The sequence below is a fragment of the Branchiostoma floridae genome, chromosome 4, assembly GCF_000003815.2.
Source record: "Branchiostoma floridae strain S238N-H82 chromosome 4, Bfl_VNyyK, whole genome shotgun sequence".
NCBI classification, from domain to species: Eukaryota; Metazoa; Chordata; class Leptocardii; order Amphioxiformes; family Branchiostomatidae; genus Branchiostoma; species Branchiostoma floridae.
Genome location: NC_049982.1, coordinates 11,544,157 through 11,568,395, shown reverse-complemented (window position 1 = coordinate 11,568,395; position 24,239 = coordinate 11,544,157). Strand labels below are relative to the sequence as shown.

The 24,239-nt window shown below is 46.5% G+C and overlaps 1 protein-coding gene across 8 annotated transcripts in view; it reads right to left on the bottom strand.

Annotated features, from left to right (window-relative positions):
* Window positions 1-1,401: 1,401 nt before the first annotated feature.
* LOC118415029 (matrix metalloproteinase-21-like) overlaps window positions 1,402-24,239 on the bottom strand; it is a 30,896-nt gene continuing 8,058 nt past the window's right edge. For 2 of the 8 annotated variants that reach the window (XM_035819406.1, XM_035819401.1), the window contains exons 2-9: window positions 8,235-8,479; window positions 6,844-7,564; window positions 6,532-6,558; window positions 6,161-6,303; window positions 5,873-6,017; window positions 4,504-4,764; window positions 4,044-4,216; window positions 1,402-3,477 (exon numbers count right to left, since the gene is read on the bottom strand). In XM_035819406.1, coding sequence (XP_035675299.1) covers window positions 3,226-3,477; window positions 4,044-4,216; window positions 4,504-4,764; window positions 5,873-6,017; window positions 6,161-6,303; window positions 6,532-6,558; window positions 6,844-7,564; window positions 8,235-8,441 — 1,929 coding nt within the window. In that variant the 5' untranslated portion in view covers window positions 8,442-8,479 and the 3' untranslated portion in view covers window positions 1,402-3,225. The other 6 variants (XM_035819407.1, XM_035819404.1, XM_035819402.1 and 3 more) reach the window with 6 other exon arrangements.

Genomic DNA, 24,239 nt, shown 5'->3' with positions numbered 1-24,239 from the left:
CCCAGACTGCTAGAAATCCTCCCGCATCGAAATCGTAGGACGACCTGCTACAAATGTGACCGCGCCATAAGCAGTACCTTTCCCCGGGAGGCGGTTAAACTAGGGAGACAGGCTACTTGGAGCCGCTACTTGGAGCCGCTAACTAGCTAAAGGTTGAGTGCCTACTCACAGCACGATAAACCACCACGCTCTCAGACGTGACCCTGTCATGATAGTCTCACACAGCGAACACTCCCGCCGCTCTGTACAAACAGGACCATACTTCAGCAAGCCTCTTGAAACAAAGATAGCCGTATCATAATCGTGGCTTTGTTTGTCTTCACAATTAAGGTGTGATATGGACTTTCTGTACGGATTGTGGCGGGTTACGAGGGTTAATAATTTCACTCCCTTGTTTCGTAAAGATGGTACAGCAAGATGTAAGGGAGCTGTGACTTGATGTAACAATACAAATGAGGGGTTGAACGAATAATTAACAGAGCACGCAGTATAGATTACACTTTGTTCCGCAAATGTTACCCAGTTGGTAGTGAAAATGATATTATTAGAGCGCAAGATGTATGACCAGGTATACTACTGGTTTGCGTTTTGTGTTCCAACATATCACGCTCAGTGCAAATATGATAACATACTTTATGAAATTTGAAAAGTTGGGGATGGCCCAAACTCCAACGAATGAAGTGTAAACGCAGATCTATTTTCGAGGTATATGAAGGTCGCTTTTAATACATGTTAACGTGAAGTAAATGGGAGGGCCTGATTTTGCAAGAACACTTCGAAAAAAAAAATGCACAGAATTCGTAGATCATTTCTCAGACCTCAGCGCTTTCAATCCTATATAGCGTATTTGGCCGTCGCCATATTTCTTACTACCGTAGAGACAACTGCAGATTTCGATCAAGGTTTCAGTAGGGAACGTCGCACCGACGGAGAAATGTACAATGCAAATTACTGGAATGACCTTTGATTCCAGTGTTGACGTCATGTAAGACCCAGCCTTTCTCATGAAGGTCAGGGCTGATGAACAGCACAGACAAGAAACTCGGGGATGTGTCGTGATTTGTTACCCGTGCTGTAAAGAACACTCGTCCACCGTCCGTGTGACGTTCGGGGAAAGCTAAAACAATTGTTGCCTACGATGTCCCTGTGGCTTTGTCCGTTTCTATCAGACTATAAACGAAATGACTTGTCTTGCAATAGATTGCAAGGTTTTACTCCTTGTTTAAGACAACCGTGTCTGTCTGATTCCTCTAATCCTCTACCATGCTGAACATGCTGACTGAAACAACTACGTGGCCAAATCCGAGATTGCAATGTACAGGTGTGTCGCTAGAAGACGTGGTGGAATAAAGGTGAAGTGTTCCTACATCTTATCAGAGAGAAAAGAGTCACACGTCGGTATTGATATTTTCGACTTGTTTTATTATTTTAGAATACTAGTATGCGATACACAACATTGCATGACGCTTTGTACAATCGATGAAATATAGAAGTATTACTCTTAAAATACTATTTAACAAAAGACATAAGACGTTTTCTTTGCCCAACTTGAACATGTACAACATGTAACCAGTCGGTTGTCATTTGAAATAAAAGCTCTCTAGATAATATCTTAGAGAATAATTTAAGCTGTGATATAAGAACTATAAGAAAAGAACCCATAAGCGAAGGAAAGAAGCTAACGTCGAAAAGTATGAACTTGAAACGTCGTTGTTGTCATATGGGCGGGCTCCTTGTTTGACCGCGCCCCCTACACCGCCCTGCAGACTTCTGCTACAGAAACAGAACTTGGAGAATGATTTTCTGTGTGATTGTCTTTCCGCAGGCACTATTGCACAGGGCATCTTTGAACCGGTATACTACCAACGCTCACTTGTCGGGTTCTTACGTAAAAGATTTGAAACTGTTTACGGTACGTCTAAGACTGTTTCATCCGTACATACATAGGTTTTCTCGCTCATAATCGTGTCCTTTGTACAAAAAGACTAGTAAATCACTCATAGTCATATACGATAACAGACAAATCTATACACAGCCCTTCAGAAGGGGGAATGAGCCTTGCCCACTCTCAATTATACACACAACTTTATCATTTCCCCCGATATAACCCCGTATTGTACACTTCAACACCAACAGTGCATCTATCCCTGTGGTCCAGAAGGGTCCACACAGCGTGTTATTGTCACTCCTGTAGGAGTCCTCATGGTGTCTAGGGTCTCAGAAGTCTTACACATGACCCACAGACTCACTTGAACTCACGCATGACAAATGTCGTGTGCCCTTCACCAATATCCACGGCTATAAATATGATATTCGTTTGAACTTGCATTATCACAACAGGGAGGCAGATATTTTAAATATACAAAATACATCATTATCAAAATATATGTGGTATAAATTACACGTACATGATTACACGTATTCCTGAGATAGCAAAAAAGTGGGTAAGGCGACCCATCTCAATGGCCCGGGGCACAAGTACCTCCGTGTGTCTATGGTTGACATTTTTAGCCAACAAAGAAATGATTTTGTGACAAGATTTTTTATCTAAAACTTCGTTCTCTGAACTACAATGTGCTTGGATGATGTTATCGTGAACCTACATGTAAAAGTAGAATACTTTTTTATCAATAGCACACAGGAAAACACACCGTATATACCTGTGGGTAACGACCCTCGTTGGAGTGTAGAAACTATTCACTCGTTATAAAACACTACAACTCACCATGCACACATATCCTGCATGTCTCTGAGACAACTGAGTTTTCTATCAAATCGACCGATTTCTTTGTGAAACCTGTATTGCACAAAAATGCCCCGTACTAGGACATGGACTGAACAGGAGAGATATTTCCGCCTGGCCTGGGCCTCTCCCGGAAACTATGCGAGCGAAGAGAAGTTCATTTTCGGCACAACATGATAGAACTGTAGTAAAGCTTTCGTAGTGGCCAATAAAGAATACAGCTGAATTTTGTCATGAGAGAAGTTTCCTAAGCCCAAACTACAACTACAATATGGAAGGAAGAGGTCTAGTAGTTTGTCTGCACGTGTTTCCGAAATGATACTATTTCGCCCTAAAGCCTTCATTTTGTACAGCCTACGGATAGTAGACTGAGCAAAAAAACTGCAAAAACGCTCCAAACGTTCAAGAAAACAAATATCACTATTGATCTCAAAACGTTTCCCACGTACGTTTGCAGCGAATCTGCAGAACGGAAGTGCTCACTACCCGTCCAGATCCCACATCCACACGTTACAGATGTCTCTCCACCGCTGGTTGACCGTAAACGGTCCGACTATCGGTCCGTTGTTGCCAGAAATACCCCAGTATTCTAACCCTTTTATGAAAAACGTGGTCTTGTGGTAGTAGGAGTAGTAGGCGGCGTCCAGGTTGTTGGGCACTCCGGGGTATAGAACGCTGATTTCCTTGGGAAAGCCCGGGCTCACTCTCTGCCGCTCGATCTCGTACTGGTACACCTGGAACGGAGAGCAATGCTATTCTAAGTACACACCAAGTTACTGTGTCAAAATAGCCCTACGACAGACATTGATACCGAATTTTCTATCATGTGCGTTCAACAAAACATGTATTTTGATGTTTTATTTCGACCTTTTAACTGTGAAATACTATGCTATGATCACTTTACTTTCCTGTCAACGCAATTGCCTTAATTAGACAGCTTTCTTTCGCTAGACCACTGTCAGTGAAAAAGTAGCCATACAAACCTTACATACGAGCTTAATGAACCATTTACATGTACATATTCATATTCATATACATATCCATATACATTCAAATTGTAATAGTGAACTTTGAATGTTTTAAAACATTTCATATGGATGTTATGACTTTTTCAGAGAATATGAAACCTCAACTTTATGTATCAACTAGCATCTACCCGAGATAAAGTGGAAGATTTTAAAACCGAAGGTTTGTTCTTACGACACACTAGTAGCTAGCGCTAGATAGAGCTGGTAGGTATTCAATATACCTAAAGGCCTGTGTATAACTGTATTAATGATACGGTTTTATGAGTACTCACCAGATGATCCTTAAAAAAGTAGGTGTAGCCGGCACTTCTGTTGTAGTAGACGGTGTCGATGTTGTCGGGGATGCCGGGAAATCCGTAGCTGATGAGGTTGGGGAAGGGGTTTCCGTGGGCGTCGTGTGTGTAGATCTGGTCTCGCTCGCTGTCGTACTGGTAGTAGGAATCACCTGGGCAGAACAAACAATACATGGAATCAGGTGGGCAGTCAACGGGTGTTTCTTAAACAATGGCATTCCGTGGATGATTTGTTATGGCTCTTTTATTTCCTTAATGTGCCGTTGTTAACTTTCAATTCTATCTTCTTTCTTCATTTCCCTTCCGCCCCATTTTCTGTCCGTCCATACATCTCTCCACATGCCCATCTTCTCTTTCTCCACGCCCATGCGTCAGTAATTTCTCCACGTCCGTCTGTTCGCATATCAACACCATTGTTTCTACATAAATGAAACCTTACCTGAGAAGAAGAAGAGGACGTCCCAGAACCTATTCAAGACGTGGAGGATCCCGTCGATCTTCCGTGACGCGATGCCCTCCCACCCCTTGCGGATGACACGGGGATCCCCGTAACGTGTTCGCCCCTGGGAGTTTTCGTACATCCAGTAGCGACCGTCGAAGAAGAAGTACGTGTTGTACGAGACTCCAGTCGTGTAGCCGTTCTCGTCTTTCCTTGGTCGCAGCCAGTCGAACACAGTGTCGAACTGCTCCTCGCATTGTCCTGTAAAACAGGTAAAATATTTAGGTTGTCTGATGTCCCAATATGAAACATATAAGCGTGCTGCAACACAAGCAAGCGTAAGCCGATATAACATGGGCTGGGCTATGTGCCTTACTTCCTATTGTATGGTAAATATTTGCTGACGTCCATAGGAACACGTTCAAAGTGAACATACAGTTAGTTGTACATATAATGCTGTACCCTCTAACCAACTATCATCTATCCAGTCCTCTTGGTTTTTGTGATACATTTTTTTGCCTGTGACGTGTCAAAGAAACCGAGTACAAGAGTTAGCGAAGAGTGCTGATTTCAGCCCATGGCTATTCACGCCACATTCGGGATCAGGATATAGCGTCATTGAAACGCCCAGAGATGCAGTAACAAAACAGCTGCAGGCTGTTCTGTTGGCGAAACGTTGTTAATACAATAAGTGTGGGATCCGAAGGCAGCGTTATCGTGACGTATTTTCAAAAGATCACTTCCAGCGAGCGATTATTGATTTTTTGGTAACATTTTTAGCGGCGACACAAAAGGTTCTGGGAGGTGGCCTTTAGAACCACACGCGCGATCTCTGATGACGTAATCTTCCACCACCTGACAGCCGTTTCATCTCTTATCTAAACACTGCCGCCAAAGCTCGATCACTGACTGGTGAAAATCGAAGTACTTTGCTTGGGGCTGTTAGCTGATCGTACAACACGTGCGCCAAAGTTATCGTGTTCATCGATTAATCGAAACGAATGAGGGTTTCATGAAGTCAAGAGAAAAAAAAACGTCCGAAATCCATCTCTGAACAACGCCAGAAGCGCCTACTGTAGTAACTGTACCACGTGAGTGCAATTATCTCCATGTGGCATATTTTCCTATCAATTAAGCGAGTCTTACCCGTTGTATGAATATTCATGTAAAAAACGGCACTTTTGAGAGTAGAGAAGTTACTAGTATCCTATTCACCAAACCAGAACACACGCACTACGATTTCGTCTTCGACCAAAATCTCCATTTCATGTCACATCACATAGATCTAGACTCTTAGCCGTTTTCCTTCTCAAAATCATACTTTAAACGACGACAGCAAGCTGGGATATCTCAGTCCCCAAAAACTTACCATATCCGAGGTCCTGCATGGCCCTCCGGTCCTCCACTCCGATCTCGAAGTTGGGGTTATCGGTGGGGTAGTTGGGCAACATGACGGAGTTAGGTCTAAGCTGGTGCTGCAGCCCCAGGGCATGGGCGACCTCGTGTACGATGACCTACACGAGGAAAGATACGTCATTAGCTTAGAAGACAAACGTCAATGTTTAGTCTGTACATTTCCGAAGGTAAAAGACTGAAGTACATACATGCTCCCTTTATCCCCTCTCCCCTCCCCTACTCCCGTAACAAAAATACCCACCCTGAGGAGGCTTATCCCTTGATGCCCGTCAAGAGTGAAGTAGACGTCGTCGTTCAGGTGCACACTCGCAAACAGACTTGAGAAGGCGTGAGCGTACTCCTGGCCTTGGAACTCGTGAGAGCAGCCCAAGTGCAAGCGTCTCTCTGGAAAAATGACAAAAAATCAGCCTGACGTCCATAAAAGTTAGTGTTGAAAGACTCGACAATAACGATTTAACGCTGTTTGCGGTCGATGAATTCATTTTTTGGCTTTATCTCTACATGAACATTGGTGATCTATTTTTCTAAGGTAAATCCTAATCATGGGTATTCACTTTCCATTATCTAACTTGAACAGTAGCCAACGTAAACACGGCGACGTAAACTACTCACCATTCGGCGCCGCAATGTTCGATAGGTCTGTGGAACAAGGTAATAAGAAATATTAGATACTCGTGTCAGTCTTTAATGAACTACATGCACTTCTTACAGCTCAAAGTGTCGTAGGAAGTGCTGACATTTGGGACAAACTAGAATCTGACAATCAAAAGCAAATGCAGATACAGCGTATCATAATAAAGAAAGAAGCACGTATTCGTCTAGACCAGGGTTAGGAAAGGGGAAGCACTCTAACCGCCGGTGTGCACAGTATATTGCTCATTAACTTAAACGAATTGGTACAAGTATACGGCAGGAAGGACTCACCCTTGCCAAATGCAATGACAATGTCCACGTCGTCCACCCTCAAACTGTGAGTGTCCTCTTTGAATATTGGCTTCATGACCTCGCTCCACATCCGAAAGGCTTGATGTATGACCACGCGCTGCATCTCCTGTTCCATCTGCATACTAAAACCTTCCTGCATCAGTCTCCACGTGATCACATTGCCAGGGAAATACCCTCGCTTATCCTTAGTCCTGTGCTGCTGCTGCCTTTCTTTCCACTTTTCAAGGACGCTACGACGGCGGCGCTCGTGACCAGCCGACGCATCCTCTGCGGCATTAGACGAGTCGTTGGACGAAGTGTTCCCTTTGTTTGCCGAGCCTGTCAACAGTTCGCCCAGGGTCAGGGTAGTGAGGTTTTTGGCCAGCGTTTTGTCGGGATTGCCACATCTCGGCTGGTTCATTCTGTTCAAGGTCTCATCGTCCAGCTCCCCGGTCACAGTCAGGTTGTTCTCCTCTTGAAACTTTCTGACGGCCATCGCGAGCTCCTCTTTGCTGATACTTTCGTCCACCGTTTCGGTCGGCTCGCCGTCCCTGCCCATGCCTTCCGCCTCCTCCACCATCATGGACGGGTCAAAGTCGTCCGAGAAGAGGTCAGGTGCGATGTCCGCGGGTTCAAGGAACGGTTCGCCTTCCCTCGCAGACTGCACAACCACGGGCTCCCAATCTACAGGTTTGAACCAGCCTAATTTTCTCAGGTAGCTCTGCAGAATGGCAGTGTAAAAATACAGTATGAAACGAGGCAGATACTACCAAAAACAAGGTATCACAGTCAGTTGATTATTATACCACAGAATACACTAAATACCACAGTAGACACCATAGCAATACCCAAAAGACTCGTCTGCCCATCCTTTTATCAAGACGGGAACAATAAATATATAATGTCATTATCACTTGTGAAACATGATTCATTACAAAAGGCACGATATCTGCATATCCAGGGTCACTTAACTCTTGGTGCACGGCATTAACCGTGTCTTAAAAACATAAAAACAAACCAGGGAAGTAAAGCGCTTGTCTCTATATCAGATCGATGGCATGTATGCAGCTAGCAGCTCTTTATCCCCCTGTAACCTGTACACTAAGCCTATCGATCTGGCACACGGAACTAAGGGCACGAGTCCCCTGATTACTCCGACAAACGGTAAAGTTACCTCCAGGACCCACAGTTGTTGGTGCCAGAGAAATGCAGCATTATGATTGCGGGAATTAGGAAGGAGGACTGGTATAACTGTCCTTGTGTGGGTCACACTAGCTTTAATATTAGGGACGACGTGGATGGGAATTTTTAAGACTGTGTTTCGCGGAAAGCAAAGTTTAGATAGGTAAACGTTCTATCCAAACTACATGGGTTCAGGTGACCATACGTACCGCTGCCTCTACTTCGCTGCGGATCGGCTGATTGTTGAGCATGTGCACGTTGTGGCCAATGCCTCCTCTCCTGCCAGGGACGCGGTCGGCCTCGGAGACCAGCAGGAACAGAGTGACGAAGGCGTACACATGGCGCAGCAGGCACGCCACTGTCGTCGTGAAGTTCGGCCTCGGAGGCGAAAGCCTGGTTATTCTGAAGACGTTCATCTCTGATGGAGGTACTCACACTCAGTAGTAGCGATTGTCTGAAAACGCAAGAGCACACGTCAGTCACTGATCACAACGTACACTGCAGCCCGGCCATCTAAGGTCGTTCATCTGAGGAATAAGACCCCATGCCGCCTGCCGTCAGCCGGGCCTTCCAACTACTGTTCAACCTGTGGTGACGCAGTATCGACTTTCTATACTTGACATCGACTGACTGATCAGTGCCCACTTTTTGAAGGGTGTGACATGTGTGTAAGAGAGATGATTAGACCTTTATACACAGGTATCTAGATTCCAGCTAAACACCTATGAAGGGCAGACCCATTTATCCTCTCTACGTGAGAGACGTGAACAAACTGCACCTGACTGGATGCTGGGACAACAAGCGATCGACTGCAACACACATTCGAGGAACTGGTTGTGCGTCCTTTACCTTTCTGAGAGCAAGTTAGTTCGGTATTTGAAACTATCTGAGAGACTTTCTGGTTCTATTCGTTGATGACGTCAGTAGATCGATCAAATGTCACCTCGGACCTACAGTATTTGTGTGGAATTATGTCCCATCGATCCCGTATATACAAACAGCGCTTAGCAGCTTCCCTGGGCACAATAGACCCAGCGAAGAAAGGGGGAATTCGCATGAGTCGAGTTCCACCTCTCGCTAACACCCCCATCATACAAATGATACCTTGTACGATGAAAGTATTGTCATCATTAATCTAAGAAGATGACAGAATCTTAGACACAAGAAAGCCTGTCTTAGGACATCTTACCTAGAGGACATTCCCTTTTATCTCCTAAGCAAACCTTAGGAAACAAAAATAGCTGCCGCATGACTAGTTCTTCGTTTGCCTTTACTAAAAGAATGTTTGGTCTATAGACCTTCTTTAAGGTATGTCTCGTTAACAAGATGGGCATTTTCTAGCCTTAATGTTAGATAAACGCGTACATCGTGCACGGGCCTGACATGTGGACCAACAACTTAAACATGAATGAATGAGTGGGTGAGAGTGAGTGAGTGAGCGAGGAAAGAAGGACCTACAAAGGAGAGATTTAGCACCCCACCGTGCTGAAACGGGCACGAGCAAAGGTTAAAAGCTGGGCTGCCTGGACTAGCAGGAAAGGTGACTGGACAATAGTTGGATTTTCTCAAAAAGCTCCAAAATTACACCGGGGTAAAAGTCTTTGTACTCTTACTCCGATCATACATCACTACCGTGTGAACAGGTGGTTGTCGGCGGTTTGAAGTATCTAGTCGATTACAGCTTAGATAATCCCGTTACAATCTGTATAATACTGACGGGGATGAGACCAAACCACACCGCCAGCGTCGGGCGCCAATCCCATCCTTGATCACAATGTGCTATGGTTAGGAGGGCTTCAGTTATGATTAGACTAATTTCGTGACTCATATATGTCACAGTTTGCTAGTTACGCACATACAGATAAACACGCGACAAAAATGTAGATGTCTGAGTAACATTAAAATAAGCTCTCCCTCGACCATTGACGTGGCGTCACCTTTACGAAGGAACTGCTGCAGACATTTTAACTAGCTTACATAGCGAAACGTTGCCCTAGAGCAGGAATGTACAGTGTAAATGTTTGAAAGGACATTTGATTGATCTGCCAGCTGTATTAACGAGGACTCTCCGACTCCGACTCGCCATGCGCAGTGAAACTAAGATCATGCCACTCTGCAAGGACGCTGTGTGACGGTGTATATGTTTAGCCTGTGTTACACCATCTCTCGCTGTCAGGGGCTTATTGGGTCTCCACCTCACAGTTGAGCTCCTGGTTACAGTTAGTTGGTAAACTGGGAGACCCCTGTTCAATCCTGGTTGGGGCTGCAGCGAATTTCAGAAGGGACATAAATGGGAGTCCCGTGTTCGAGAAAGCTCGACTCTCGAGCAAATCAAAGAGAAGAAGCTAGCAACCCATCCCTGTAAAATAAATATACCCTGCTGCTGAAACAGGAAGGGAAGTTTGCTGACCTATATGCCGTTAATGAAGTAACGAACGGCCCATTGATTTGGTAGCATGACGTGGTTGGATACGTCTAGTCACCGCCCACCCCTTGCGTGTGAAGGGACATCAGAGGCAGATGTACCCACCCCTTGGCGATGACATATCAGTCATTAGTGTCAGATGTTATCAGTGTTCGAGCCTGTCATCACATTCAATCGGAACAACGGACAACGGAACGGGATATCATCTGTGTAATGGACTTATCCTTTTGAACGGAAAGATAAACTTGCGGCAAGACTTTTGACAAAAGCGATTCAGTGGGGTAGAATCAACTCGATCGAAAAGTCAGTATCTCTGCCAGTATCTCTGCTATGGATGGATATTTCAATAGTATTTCAATAGTGCAATGTGTTTGACACTCGTGGTGGGTACAAAATGCGACGGTTCTGGACAGTGGGGGTCATATACTGTTATCGCTGGAGTTTATATGACTGGCAACAATCTAGAATAAACACTTGGAAACTGGCTACGGTCGTTTTCACCTTCGTAGACCTTTGTCGGAATGGTGGCTTGATTGGGGGTATTAGGGCCTGATGACGAAGCTAGTCGTGTACTTACGGGACTGATACACATAGTTCAAACTTTAGCCCACGGTTCTCGTGGAAAGTTGGTAATTGGGAAGACAAACAGTCGGGTCTAGTAAATATTTGAGCGGGACAAGGCATCGTTAAGCTGGCCGAGACCAACAAACCTGTATGCCATGGTCGCACGCACCCTGCCTACCCGGCCGCTCCACGCGTCACACGCCTGACGTACACTCGCCTATTGCACGGTAAATGTCCTTGCTGTGCTTACGTCTCAACTTTACGTCATAGCCCAGCCCAAACACAATGGGCCAGTCGTCTGCAGGGAGTCCATAGAGAGGGACCCCACCGGCAGGAGCTCCGCGAGAACGCTATTCACTACATGAACTCTGCACTTTCTAATAATAGCCCAAGGCTGCGTAAGGATCGCCCAAATAGCTATTGTTGCGCACACAGGAATAGCAGACCCACAAAGACGGATAGCGTCATGGTAGCATCTCAAATGTAGTTGGTATTTAGCGGTGGCCGGGTTAGTGTTCTCTCTAGAGGACCACAGTGTCTCCATTCACTGACTTCTTGACTCTAGTGCCCAGTCTGGCTTGTCATGCGCCCCGTGTCATGCCCCGGGCATATCACTTCAGGGAACACAAACGACGTTTTACGAGAGGATGCTAAACGTTTGAAAAATTACTGAAGAACAGCAAAGAAACACCAATCAACACAACGAACAAGTACTCACCAATATAACTCTCCCACAGAAATAGCGAAATCCTTAATTCCACACTGAAGAACAATTCTTATCGCGAAGGACAGCGTTGGTCATCTTATCACAACAGGGTCTCTCTCTGACAACATAAATACGTCAGGATCAGAACAAGAACGGCTGTCAAACTGACCCAAACACCATGAGGTAATCCTCGGACAAGTGTGCGCTGGTACAGACACAATTCCTAGTGAAATCGTTCGTCTTCCAAGGCTGTTGCGATTTCAAAGCAAGGCTTCGTGTTCCTTCTCGCTCCCCGTGCAGGGGACACTACTGTGCGTGCCCATCACTCTGGACCGTGCTGACTTTCTTTTGAGAGCCTCAAATGTCAGACGATGCTCTTTCAAAGCCCACCGGCTTGTGACGCAAGTTGCTAATGAATATTTCGAGGGTTTGCCCACTTTGCAAGCAAAATAAGGGCATAAATCATTCCGGTCCTCCCCTCCCACTATTTCGAGAACAGCCGGAACGAAGTACGATCGGAGCAAGGAGAAATGTTTACAAAACAAACCCAAGAGAGTCGCAAAATGGGAAAATGTCAAAAGGGGAGAGGGTCACGGCAGGAAAGACGCCCCGCGAGCTGGTCGAGAGGAGGCGAGAACCACACAAGTCGTCAGGAGGGGAGGGACCGGACGGGCCGCAAAGGCAGCCGCTATAGATACATGATGAGAGAAGGTACCTGACTTACGTTAGAAACAAAGAGCAAAATGTTATCTACCACTTTGTATGTTGTTACTCGACTGGTCTCCGCAATGATGATTTTAAAAAAAAGTCTTGTACAAAATGATGCCGATAGAGGGCACGAGAAAGCACACTTCCTATGTAGGTGATAATCGGATCATTTTTCACCAATTTACACCCTGTATTGCTCAATAAGGCGCTATTCCGGCCATCTTGTGCATCGCAAATGAGGGCATGTTTTTCCAGGCGTCGCCGTCGCTTTCATCCCTGATAGCACTCAAAGAGCGCCGCTAGAGGAAAAATTTAAATTAGATTCCCAAAAGTTTGATAAAACCGAATAGCAAGACTGCCACCCATAGTGACGGCAAGCTTGGTTGGTCTCCTGGTGAGGGGGGTGGGGGGCGAAAATGTGAAGATACAAATTTGGAATGCGACGAAAGCTATGATGAACCTCTCCCCAGGCAAGGCTTTCAAAGCTAAATGCTTTTTCTGTTATCATCAGTTCGGACGCTAAATCCACGGCTTTCTGTGTGCGTACATGACAGGGGAATGCTTTACCATGGACCCGGCAACAGCGACATTTCAATAACATTTGGTTGATCAAGACGACGAATTTCTCCTAAAAATAAACTGTAAACACAAAACATTCTCGTTTAAAGACTCGCCCAAACACAAAACAAATCTCACAGCAAAGAACAGTACGACGTCATATAAAGTCAAGAAACTAGGCCATCGTGGTTTCGTAGTTCATCAATCGTCAAATCCGGATTCATGCCTGCCTGAGAGAACATTGGCACAACTATTGTGCGCGTGTTGTGTGGACGGGCGCGACGGACGCGTTCTATGGCCGGGAACCGTTGTTTGGAAACTGACTTTACTGCTTAGTTTATTTAATATTAGCCTCCATTTGTACCCGCTCAAAACCGGGACGTTCTTTTAACGACCGTAAAAAAAAACTAAAATTAAAGGAATCGTGTAACTAGAAAACAATCATACCCTGGTATATTATATTGCTGATAACATTGTCGCCCCTCCATAGCCGTCCTTTCTACAATTGTTATGGTCTCGAACAGGCTAAACTGGCTATATTAGATTCGGGAGACGGAATTCCACATATTTTGTGGTCCAGCTGTTACTGTGTATCGGGCCTGGCGAGGATCGAGTGTTGGGACCCGGCAGCGGGGTAGATGTCCCAACTATTAGTACCACTGAAACTCGGCATCACAACAGTTAAACCGAGCCTGGTTTCAAAGCGTGAAATTCTAAATGTCAGTACCTTAAAATACAGGTGACGTCAACATCTTATGACAGGATAGGTGGGCGCACTGTTGTAGCGACTGCGTGGGCCACTGTGCCACTGCATAGGCAGGTCTTTGTTTCTACGGATTTTTCTTCTCACTAAGGACACCGACGTAAACAAACAATAGCACACATGTTCCCCTTCCACTAATGAGGACATAGAATCCCCCAACACATCCCGTCATCAGAGATAATATTGGTGGTGCCGGGGAACCACCTATACACACACACACACACGGTCGTCACTACACCGGATAACTCACACTTCACTAACCCAGTCTTCGGCCTAACATGAAATAAAGACTCAATTGTTTCCGTCAACCAGAAAATTGTCACCGACGAGAAACAGCGACCCGTCCACCAAGCTTCTCGTTGTACGTAACAAAATAATAACAAAACAAAAAACTGACTTGACTACAAATGGGCAGTGCCGTAACGGCGTAAGCTAAGTATATATATCGGCAGACGGAGACAACAGTTACGTGCAGAATAAAACCACGATTTATGTTCCGGTGTTTGAGCTTTTCGACATAAAGTCCTGCACCTGGACAGAAAGAGGAACCTGGCGAGCGCATCACTTCCCATAAATGAAGTCACCACACAATTATATCAAGCAAACTAATCATTGGCCCATTAAAAACTTGTTAAGTCCCTCTGGGATCAGTGACTAAGGATCGTATGGTAAGTCCTACCTTTCATAAGTCGGACCACGTACGGGGCTTGACTGACACACGTGCAGACGACAGAGGTCACCGTCTCCCGGACTCCAAATGCACTATTGAAGCTACAACGGGGCGTGCATGGTATTTATACTCCTGGGCAGGGGGAGTACATCATGCAAGTTCATTAAATAATGCATACTCGGTGTTAGCGACTAAGTGCCAAAGACCCGAGAGGCGGACAGGTCATAAATTGACGACAACGTGCCCCCGTCTGGTCTATATGTACACACAGACACACACATGGCACTCCTACGCACACTGCAGTAATGATCTTTAAAACAACAGCGTCGTCATAATGAGAACAGCAAACATTGCCCGGTAATGTGGCGAGTGACAAGTTTGTGAAGTTTGTTTTGGTCCCGGCTACTGTGCAGAAGTGTGATTTATGTCGCTCATGCGTTATTGATACTAAAATCGCCCCGACGCTGTCTGTCACGGGGGAAACATAAACAATCCACTGCACGGTCCCGTACTCAGGACTTATGCCAAATAATTTGCGTAGAAGTTTATCAAATGGAGAAGTACTACAGACCTATACAGACCAGCCAAGTCTAACTTGACAACGCTGGCCGGACCCCCCCACCCCCTGCCTTGCGCAAATGATGCCACCTAGCACCAAAACAAACCATAACCTACGTAAATTATTCGCCATAACCAAGCCAGTCCATATATTTCGATGCGCACAACGACTGATTTGTAGCTAGAACACTAGGTTTGTGGCTAGAAAACTAGCTAGAGTAGTCAGGAGGCGAGGGGAGACGGGGTGTGTATCGACAGGAGGCTCGGCGGTGCTCGGCGGTGCTCGGCTCGGTCCATTGGGTAGTCAAGCCCCGAAGTCAATGTCTCAAAACCAGACGTGAGTCACAAACCCAGAAGGCACTCACGCAAAGTACGCTGAAACGCAGTGTTGTTAGACCACACACCTGAGCACAGCACGTGTGGCGGCGGAATGCACACCTGGACGGAGGGACCGACTTACCGGGAGTTCCCGTACGGCGCCGTCGGACGTGTGGTGCCGGGGAAACGGAGGTAGCTGACTGCCGACCTTGCGCAGCAGAGCGACTTTTTATATTGTCTCCCCGTCACTTGTAACTGTCAAACCGACAGGTAATTTGCTATCTCGCGGACGCAAGCAGCGCCTCGGGGGATGATTTAACCCACGAATCCACCGGTTCCACCCGACTAGATACTTAATAATTTCCAGTGACGTTTTCAATGTCCGTGCTGATTGCTGATTTATGCGGTCGAGAGTCGGGTGGCTGGGGGCGGCAGAGTGTAACGATGGGGCGGTGTGTTACAGCAGGCTGTCTTGCAAGGAGGCTTACGACACTCCATATTCACACCTATGTGATAATAGAGTGCCCTCCACTTGCCTGAGTAAACTGTGAAGCGCGTCTGGCCTCCTTCTGTGGGTCCAGGACATCTCTCTACCACGGTGGACCGTCAGCAGGCCTGAAGCGAGGAAAAAACTCTCCACGCGGGCCACCCCGTGCCTCTATTATGTCCCCCTCCCCCAGAATCACTTCCAATACAGTGCTCGACATAAACACCCCACACAGGAAACTTTTCGTGAGAACAGCGCCGCTCGATTCAACGCTAAAGGCCGATGCCTGGAGGACACATTACGCTAGATTTGCGCAAACAATAAAATTGCCACTTTCCCTGCCCTGTCATACTGTCGCTCACAATTACGTCTACAGCTATACGGATCTCAGTGCTGACGTCGTCTATACATCCCCGACAATGGGCGACCCCGAGCCTTTTCAGCCTTGGAAATATCACACGAACTATTACGGTGTTGAGAAAGCCACTTACCACAGACACTGCCTTTGGGGATACCAATTGTTTTGGTTCTCACGGCCGAAGAGAAACGATTTTGGGCGCGATTTAACAAGTCGAAGGACTGCGTTACATTTCTTGTGCAACACTCTGGCTTACAACAAACCCCACTTCATAAACAGCACGCATGGTGGATAGGATGCGCCTGTGTCGCGACATCAACTCATTACAGTATTTGCTTTACAAATATGACTCAAATGCACTTGATTAGCTTTATTAATTCGTGGGATATCCTTTTGAGTTCAGTGCCTGTTGACAGAACAACGAAGGGGGTGGGCAAGGTGGTAACGTGTTACATTCATGAATAAAGATAATATTCATGTCCAACTCATCGCGCCTTATCGAAAAGCAACTGTGTGATGACATCCGTACAGTAGGAAGTTATGAATAATCAGAAGAATCCATCGGCACCTATTGTCGGCCTGTCATCATGATCAGACGCATCATTCCTGCTTAAGACTTCCCCCCGACTTCATACTGTGCCATGGAAAATTCATTTTCACACTGAAATGGTGTCTGTCATCACAGAAAGTTACAACGACATGATACGTATGGGGGGTGGGGGTGTTGTGCAGTTCTGTAGCAGAACTTAAAACAGAAAGGCGAAAGGCCGCTCGTACGGAGAAAACATAACGTAAGATATTGCCGTCACTGTGGCTCTTCTATTTGGCTCCCTCGCAAAACAAACGATTCTTCGGCTGCTCATCCTTCATGAAGCCCATTTTACCTAGAGGATCTTACCCATAATGCATCTTGTAATCCTAAAAACAAAGACGCCTTTGCTTCCAGACGAGCCCAAAAGTCACGAAACATCCCTCTTTAGAGCAGTTTTACCGCTTATAAGAAACATGTCAGAAACCATACGGGTCTGTGGGAATATGAAAGCAGAAAGACTGAGTTGGGGAAGAATGAGGGCATAGAGTAAGCTTGAGAATGGGTAGATTACAGGAAAATACTCCTGCATGAGTGAAAGTACGCCCAACAAAAGACATGCCTCCCGTTAGTATTACCCCTAAAGACCACGTCCTCGAAAGGGATTGGGCTATTCAATACACTGTTTTAGACACCTAAAACTCAAAGCTTGAAAAGTCTTTAGAGGGGTTGCACTACGCCTGTGACTGTAGGTGGTTACAGAAGCTTTGAAAAGCACGCACGGAAAGGGGGTATTTTAACGAAGATTACCCACAGTTGTTTCCAGGCCGTCTCACGACTGTTAGGAGGACATTATCCGCACAGTTCCTCAGCAGATCTCATTCCCAGAGAGTTCGTTTTACTTTACCAATAGATAAATTCCGAAGGTGCACATAGCGTGGCAAGGGGAGAAGGTTGAGAGGGAATCCAGGTAAAAGGCCGAAAGGATTTTGAGCACTGCTCTCACGTGTACGGTGTACTGCACATCACTTCTGTTGACATCATAAGTTTTCGATTATTTGTGAATAATATATGGAGGGAGAGACTTGTTTATAGTTGAGCACGTAGTTATTCAAAATAAACCATAGATCATCTCTCTTCACAGCGCTAACACGCTCCTGCATGTGGCTGCAGCTATGCAATGAGCGATAAGAGGAATTCCTTGTGGCCAGAACTAGTTCAAATTCTCTCCTTAGGCTTAACCATACTTAACGTTGAAAATCAATATCAAGGTGTACGTCTACACTACAGTTCCAAACGCTCACGTCACGGGTCTACGGGTCTGGTTCATTTGTATGTTCAAAGTCGTTACTTTTTCGCTGTTTGTCCTGTATGCTAATAACACCTAGGCCCGGGGGGGGGGGGGGGCATGTGGTTTAGGAGGGGAGAGGGAAGACGGTACAGTCTCTTATTCCGCACGCCATTAGCTGGAGAGATACTAGAGAGCGCTCAGAACTGTCCGTGAGGTCTGGTTCCTCCCCGTGGCTTTGTTTACAGGACCGGGAGTAAACGACTGAAGAAGGGTGAATCACTGACACGCTGGCGAACTTCGTTACGCGGTAACTACTTTTGTGCAGCCCAGAGATGAAATTGCCAGCTGCCAGATCCATGGGAACGCAGACAATCAGGGAACAAAAAGAGCGGAGCCATCTTTGTTCCCTGGGATCCGTCCAATTAGCAGGCCCCTGAGTGGGACCTGAGGAATGGTGAGGGGGGATCCAGGTGTGTTCAAAATGGCGTCCGTCACGAGGGAAAACGGGTCAGCAGATCATTAAATGACGCATTTTTCTGTTGAGAGACAACATTCTTACAGTGTCAAACGGTGGTTGTTCTTTGCAGAATACAGTGACCGTCAAAGCTTGCTCTAAACACGAGCGCAAACGAACGCCCACGGATATGGAATGAGCCAGCAATTGAGGCCAGACTTCCCTGGTCAGAAATGAGGTGAAGATAGCTCTATAGCCTCTTCTCGACTTCTATATAATCTCTTCTGTGCTCTCGTTGGCTAAACAATATTACATAAAGAAGTGGTTGACATAAGGCACTTCATAAAACTAATTCTATACATAGACCACCAACGCGCCAGGCAAGGTTTCTGGATAGAACACATGCACTGGGAATGTCCAGTAGCAAGAGGGACGCCTCCGGGCCGAACAAGAAAGGACATGTCAGTCCTTGCTTCAAAAGACGACACAACGCTCATATCAGACATCACGATGCAAGTTCAAGCAAAAAAACACTCTCGGCGCGACGCATCGTGTGTCGTGTGAGTGAGCTGTCAATCATCATGGCCAGGGCGACTTGTCCTGTAGCCTGTCAGCGTGCTGTCGTTGTGCTAATACTGTCTACTAGTAGAACTCTGTACATTGCGTATATACATAACTTACATCATATTGATGAAGTGCAGTGGCAATGTACATGTCAGTTGGGAATCGAGCATTCCATGCCGTATAATACCAGTAAGCTAAACGTCTTATAGCCACCATTTGGACCGAAGCAGTGAATGTATCTTCATGAGACACAGGCTAATTATCTGGGAAGGAGGACAAACAAGACGCACGGAAACTGCACCTCCGTGTTGAATGTGGCATGCAGAATGTTTCACGTACCTGGCGGTGTAACGTTACGCGGCTCCTCTGACTGAAACGTCCGCACGAACTTTCCGGGAGGAAAAGGTTATCCGGACGTTCTCCCGCAACAAGACATTGTCTCTTGTCAGTCAGACCCCGTTTGGCCCCAACACTGCGCCTTCCAAAGGATCAAACCCCACACCTAGTATGCGATTGTGTCGTATTAATAATGGAGATGGGCCCGTACAAGTCAGGATCGAGTTGCCGTGGAGACGTGCTAAGAATGCAATCAGGGTTTACCTGTGCGTTTTAGCGGGACGTTCCTGGCCTGTTTGTGAAGATGGGGGCGGCAGGCGGTAGTCCGTTACATACAACAACTCAGCCGCCTACATAAGCTTCATCCACAGGGTCGTCCATGCGGTATACTCGTCCCCAAACTGTCTCGGGGCTTGAAAGTTGCAATGCCAGACAAAATCGGCGTGTTTGACGTGTTGAGAAATTCCAAAGAAAGCGGCCTTTCCCTCTTAGCGGAGGTTTCCACATCTGAGCACCACTCTTGTCGCCGTCGGCGTCTTTTGTAGCGTCGGCTCGGCTGGCGTACACATGTGCCCAGACAAACCGTCACAATCACGGCGACTCACTGTTCTCTTTGTGTTCCTAATCCGTTCGCCTGGTCTTGGTTTAGCCAGCTGAGCCCGGAGACGGAATGGTCCAACAGCGCTAACGGTCCGATGGTCAGCTTCCCTCCCGTAGCTTCCCCGTCAGGTGCGAGTGAGGATGTCCTTGCCTGGGTGGCCCTTCTCCGCACTGTCTCAGGGAAATGTCGGCTTTGATGTGGCGAGCAGAGACAACAGAGGACAAGCCCGCGGGAAGTCCAGCTACAGCGAGATTGGGCGGCGGGACTGCGGAATGTCTCTTGCGCACCGTCCTTGCTTTCCCGGCCACACACGGCAGAGTATCCGGCTGATCTAGCGCGCTGCGTCCTTCATCGGGGAGAGAAGACCCCGGAGTTTGTGTATTTTATCCGATCGCCGTGACGTCAGTGAAGTGTCTGAAGATTCCTCTCTCCGAGAAATTCATCGCTGTGACATCGCAGCTTTTCCAAGGCTTTTTCTTACGAGCCGACATTCCTACCAGCCCTTACGATCTCCTTGAATTCAAGTCAGTCTTTACTCTTTATGCACCGACAAGGGAAAAGAAGGTACGGAGTTTAGAGCGGTTCCCCTTGGCGGTCGTAAAATAAACTATCCCTGAAATTTACGACTCTCTTGGTGCTAATGTTTTAATCTCACCACATCATATCATCTTGTTAAGTCGTTAGCACAAAATACATGATAACAGTGGAGGGGATCGCGCTGGGCCTTGAGAAAACGTATGTTTGTTTAGCTCAAGAATTCACTGAGTACCAGGTAATGTCATATACCGATACGACATACAGACACATCAAGCACGTGTCACAGAGCGGCTTGCTTTCTTGTTGTTGTACGAGCTCCCCCCCCCCCCCCTCCCCACAAAAAAAGAAAACCACCGCCCTGTCGTATTGTAAACAACAGTAGCTATTCACTTCAGATTCATCATCATTACGGGGGATGATGTCCACCGGGCAGCCAGCCTTGAGCCGCAGCAGATGTCCGGAGAGTCGGAATCGGTCGGCTAATGCAGCCCAGATGCGGCTCGTTCTCGTGCTGAGCTGTAAAGTAGGATCGACAACTACACGTCGGAGGCACGGTTATACCTTGCTCCAATTTGTAAGTGATCTTGGGGCTTAATAAATACTCATATCTCGCCATCGGATCTACCACGGAGTGCCTGACTGTGATCAGAGCCATCCGGTGGGGCTGTCCAGGGCTTGGGACGATCTTTTTTTGTGATCACGGATTGCCAAGTTACTACTGTATGACTACGATAAACTCAGTGAAGAGAACGAAGGTAGTTAATAAATACTCTTTGTTGCCTACTTTGCGACTGTTTTTATCAAAACAACTGTAATTGATATTAACGATGTTGGTGCAATTATCAATTAGGCTAGACGTACAAGAATGTGCAATAAACGAACTACCATAATCGAATCTACCATTTCATTAAGGGGTCATTGAACTTCTGGACACTGACAAGGTTTATCAACCAAGTACGAGGAAGGGTCCGCCGAAATTTGAACGTAAATAGTTCTGCTACAAGTTGAGTTACGCGGGTGACCGGAGGCAGGAGCTACCCCAGGACTAACGGTGCAGCGGCAAGTTCTAGGGGACGCGACAGGTGGTCTCACGCCGGAAGAAACGCTCGCCTTGCGGGCTTCAGGCCAGAAATTTCCCCACAAGAGCTACCAGGGCCCTCCAGCATCTCTCCTCTCCACAAGTGAAATCCGTTTTTTCCGGTAAGTTTCCCCGCCGCGGTACGATCCGGGATCACCCCGAGCACCTTCAGCCGCACCTGTTCAAACCACGTCCCCCAACATCAAATACATACCGGGATCCCTCTCCCTGGATACAAATACTGAACTATCGCACGGTTACTGTTCTGCTTTTCGGGCTCACATTCTCCGACAGATCTCGTGGAGAAATCCGGGTGGTATGCAGCATCAAATGTAGTTTCTTGTGCGCAAACTAGCTGCAGTGAATACATGTTGCCTTTTCCACAAGTTGCAGTAAATACATAACCTTGGCCCAATTTCACAAGAAATTATTCATATACGTCATGAACGTCGTCAGTAAATTCAATATCAAAATTTCTGCAAATATATGCAAGCCATGACTTACGGGTTTACAAACATATAGTCTAGAAATATGCAGTTGATATTCAATTATTTGAGATTTTCCTTTGTTTAAGACAGCTAATGCCACAGTTTGACGTCGGTATCATTCAACGATCTGGACTTATTCAGAAAATAGGATTAGGTTAATTGATATGTAAATTTATGTGTTTAAGTGCTCAGCATATCTTATGTAATCCTCAGCATTGACATAAAAGTTCCATCATTTCGGTTCTTTGCTAATTGGGTACTGTGGTCCTTGATGGGTTGATTACTTCCTACTAGTACTGTTTAAAATAAGAGTTCTTCAAGTGTAAAATCTAGGCCCATGGTATATGATGTATGTCTAAATCATCGTACTGTTACTGTTCTCGACTTATAGTGGTACAAAAAGTTACACGCTGACCAGTCTGGGATAATGGAACGCCTGACGATATCTGGCTTGAAAATACACTCCTCTTACATGGCAGTAAAAAACGGGCGCTGTTTTTTTACTCCTCGCGTTTTTTTTAGTTCCTGAATGGTGCGCATGTCTCCGACATAGTTTGCAGGGTCTTGCACGAACCCGGAGCCGGCTTAGTCAACAAAGATAAGACTAAATAAACTGATACTCACCCAGTTATGACTCGGAAAATGTCAGAGGACGTCAAAACTAGATTATTTGCAGGCACGCAAGGACACGCTGAGCGGTTCTGATGAGTCAGGATGACGGGAGCGAGAGAAGAAGTTGTCGGATGAAGTCAGGAGCAGGGCGACCTGCCCGGCCACTGTTAGTGTATGGACGTCACCTTTATAAGTGGCGTGGAGTGTGGGTTTTTGTTGTGGGACTGAAGTGGGAAATATTTGTGGGTCGGATTATATCTTTTTTCTCGGCTGGTGTGGTTTCTGGGTAAAACATCCCCAAACATAAAGGGATAATCCTCTCAGAGCCGTGGAGGCCAGAGAATGACAAGAAGGCATCTAATTGCGACAAGGGCAGAGGACAATTCAAACAACTGCCGGAGCGAGCTCTTATTTCCTAGCAACTCCAGCACGCGCCGCTCGTAAGCCAGAGATTTTAATCGCATCAGGGTCTAAAACAAGAGGATGACGACGCTGAATGACGCTATTTTGGGATGAAACGGATCAGCGTACGCAAAACGGGACGGCATCAGGCCTTCTGGGTACTTAACAGGAGCATATAAATTAATCATCAAGCCAGCAATCGTGTGTGAAAATTTTAGACAAATCATACTTGACATGCACGCCATACAATGGCTTATAGTGATGACAAATGTGTGAGTGATATGCCTACGCCCCCCCCCCCAAAAAAAGCCCAGCAAACTGTTGGGGAAATAAGCAACTGTAGACATGTATATCAAGGATTCTGGCAGGAATAAGTATTGCCGTTTTGATTGCGGGAGTCTAGAGCTTAGCTCGAGAATAGAAGGAGCGCTGAGAGAGATGATGGCGGACAATGATTGACAGATGAAGCGAACAAGCCGGCGTCGACATCCCCCACCGGTGGACTTAAATTCCGACGAGAACTTCAACTTGGGATTAACGGCCTTAACATCCGTGTCTCTTGTCAAGAGCTCCGATTAGCGCAGAAATTGCTGCGAAATTGGGTGAAAATTAAGAGAATTTGGTGTGAGGCACGGGTTGGTGTCAAAGTTGAAGCGAAGTATTTGGAATGGCGCGGCTCGAACACGGGGTGAGCTCCCAGCAGAGGTATCGCCGGTATTGCAGGGGCCAGTGCGGCAATATGTGGGAGGTGGAGCAGGTTAATAAAACAACTAGACCGCGTAAGACCTCTGTCCTGATTGACACTTCTATCGCTCGTGAAAGCTTCAAGCTGCCACCGAGACGCTGGGCAAATAGGCCGACACCTCGTCCCAACATACAGGACCGGACTGTAGCACAGCCTGAGATCAGGGTCTACAGTCCGGTTACCTGTTTGTTTCATGCGTAATCATGTTTCCACAGCAGCGCGAAGAAAACTGACAGATTATTCCCCAACATGGCCCGTTCGTCTGAAAGCCCGTCGTTCTACATGCGAGGTTTATTTGCTAAAGAAATTTTCGGACACGGTACAGGCATGCCTGCGATTTTCCTTGCCTAGTTCTTTCCCGTTCCCACACCGTTCCTTGAATAGTTGTTTTAAGTGGGGCCCTAGTTGTGGTGGTCTAGACGATTTCTATTAGGCAGCCTCCCAGGTGGATTCCGTCCTCCC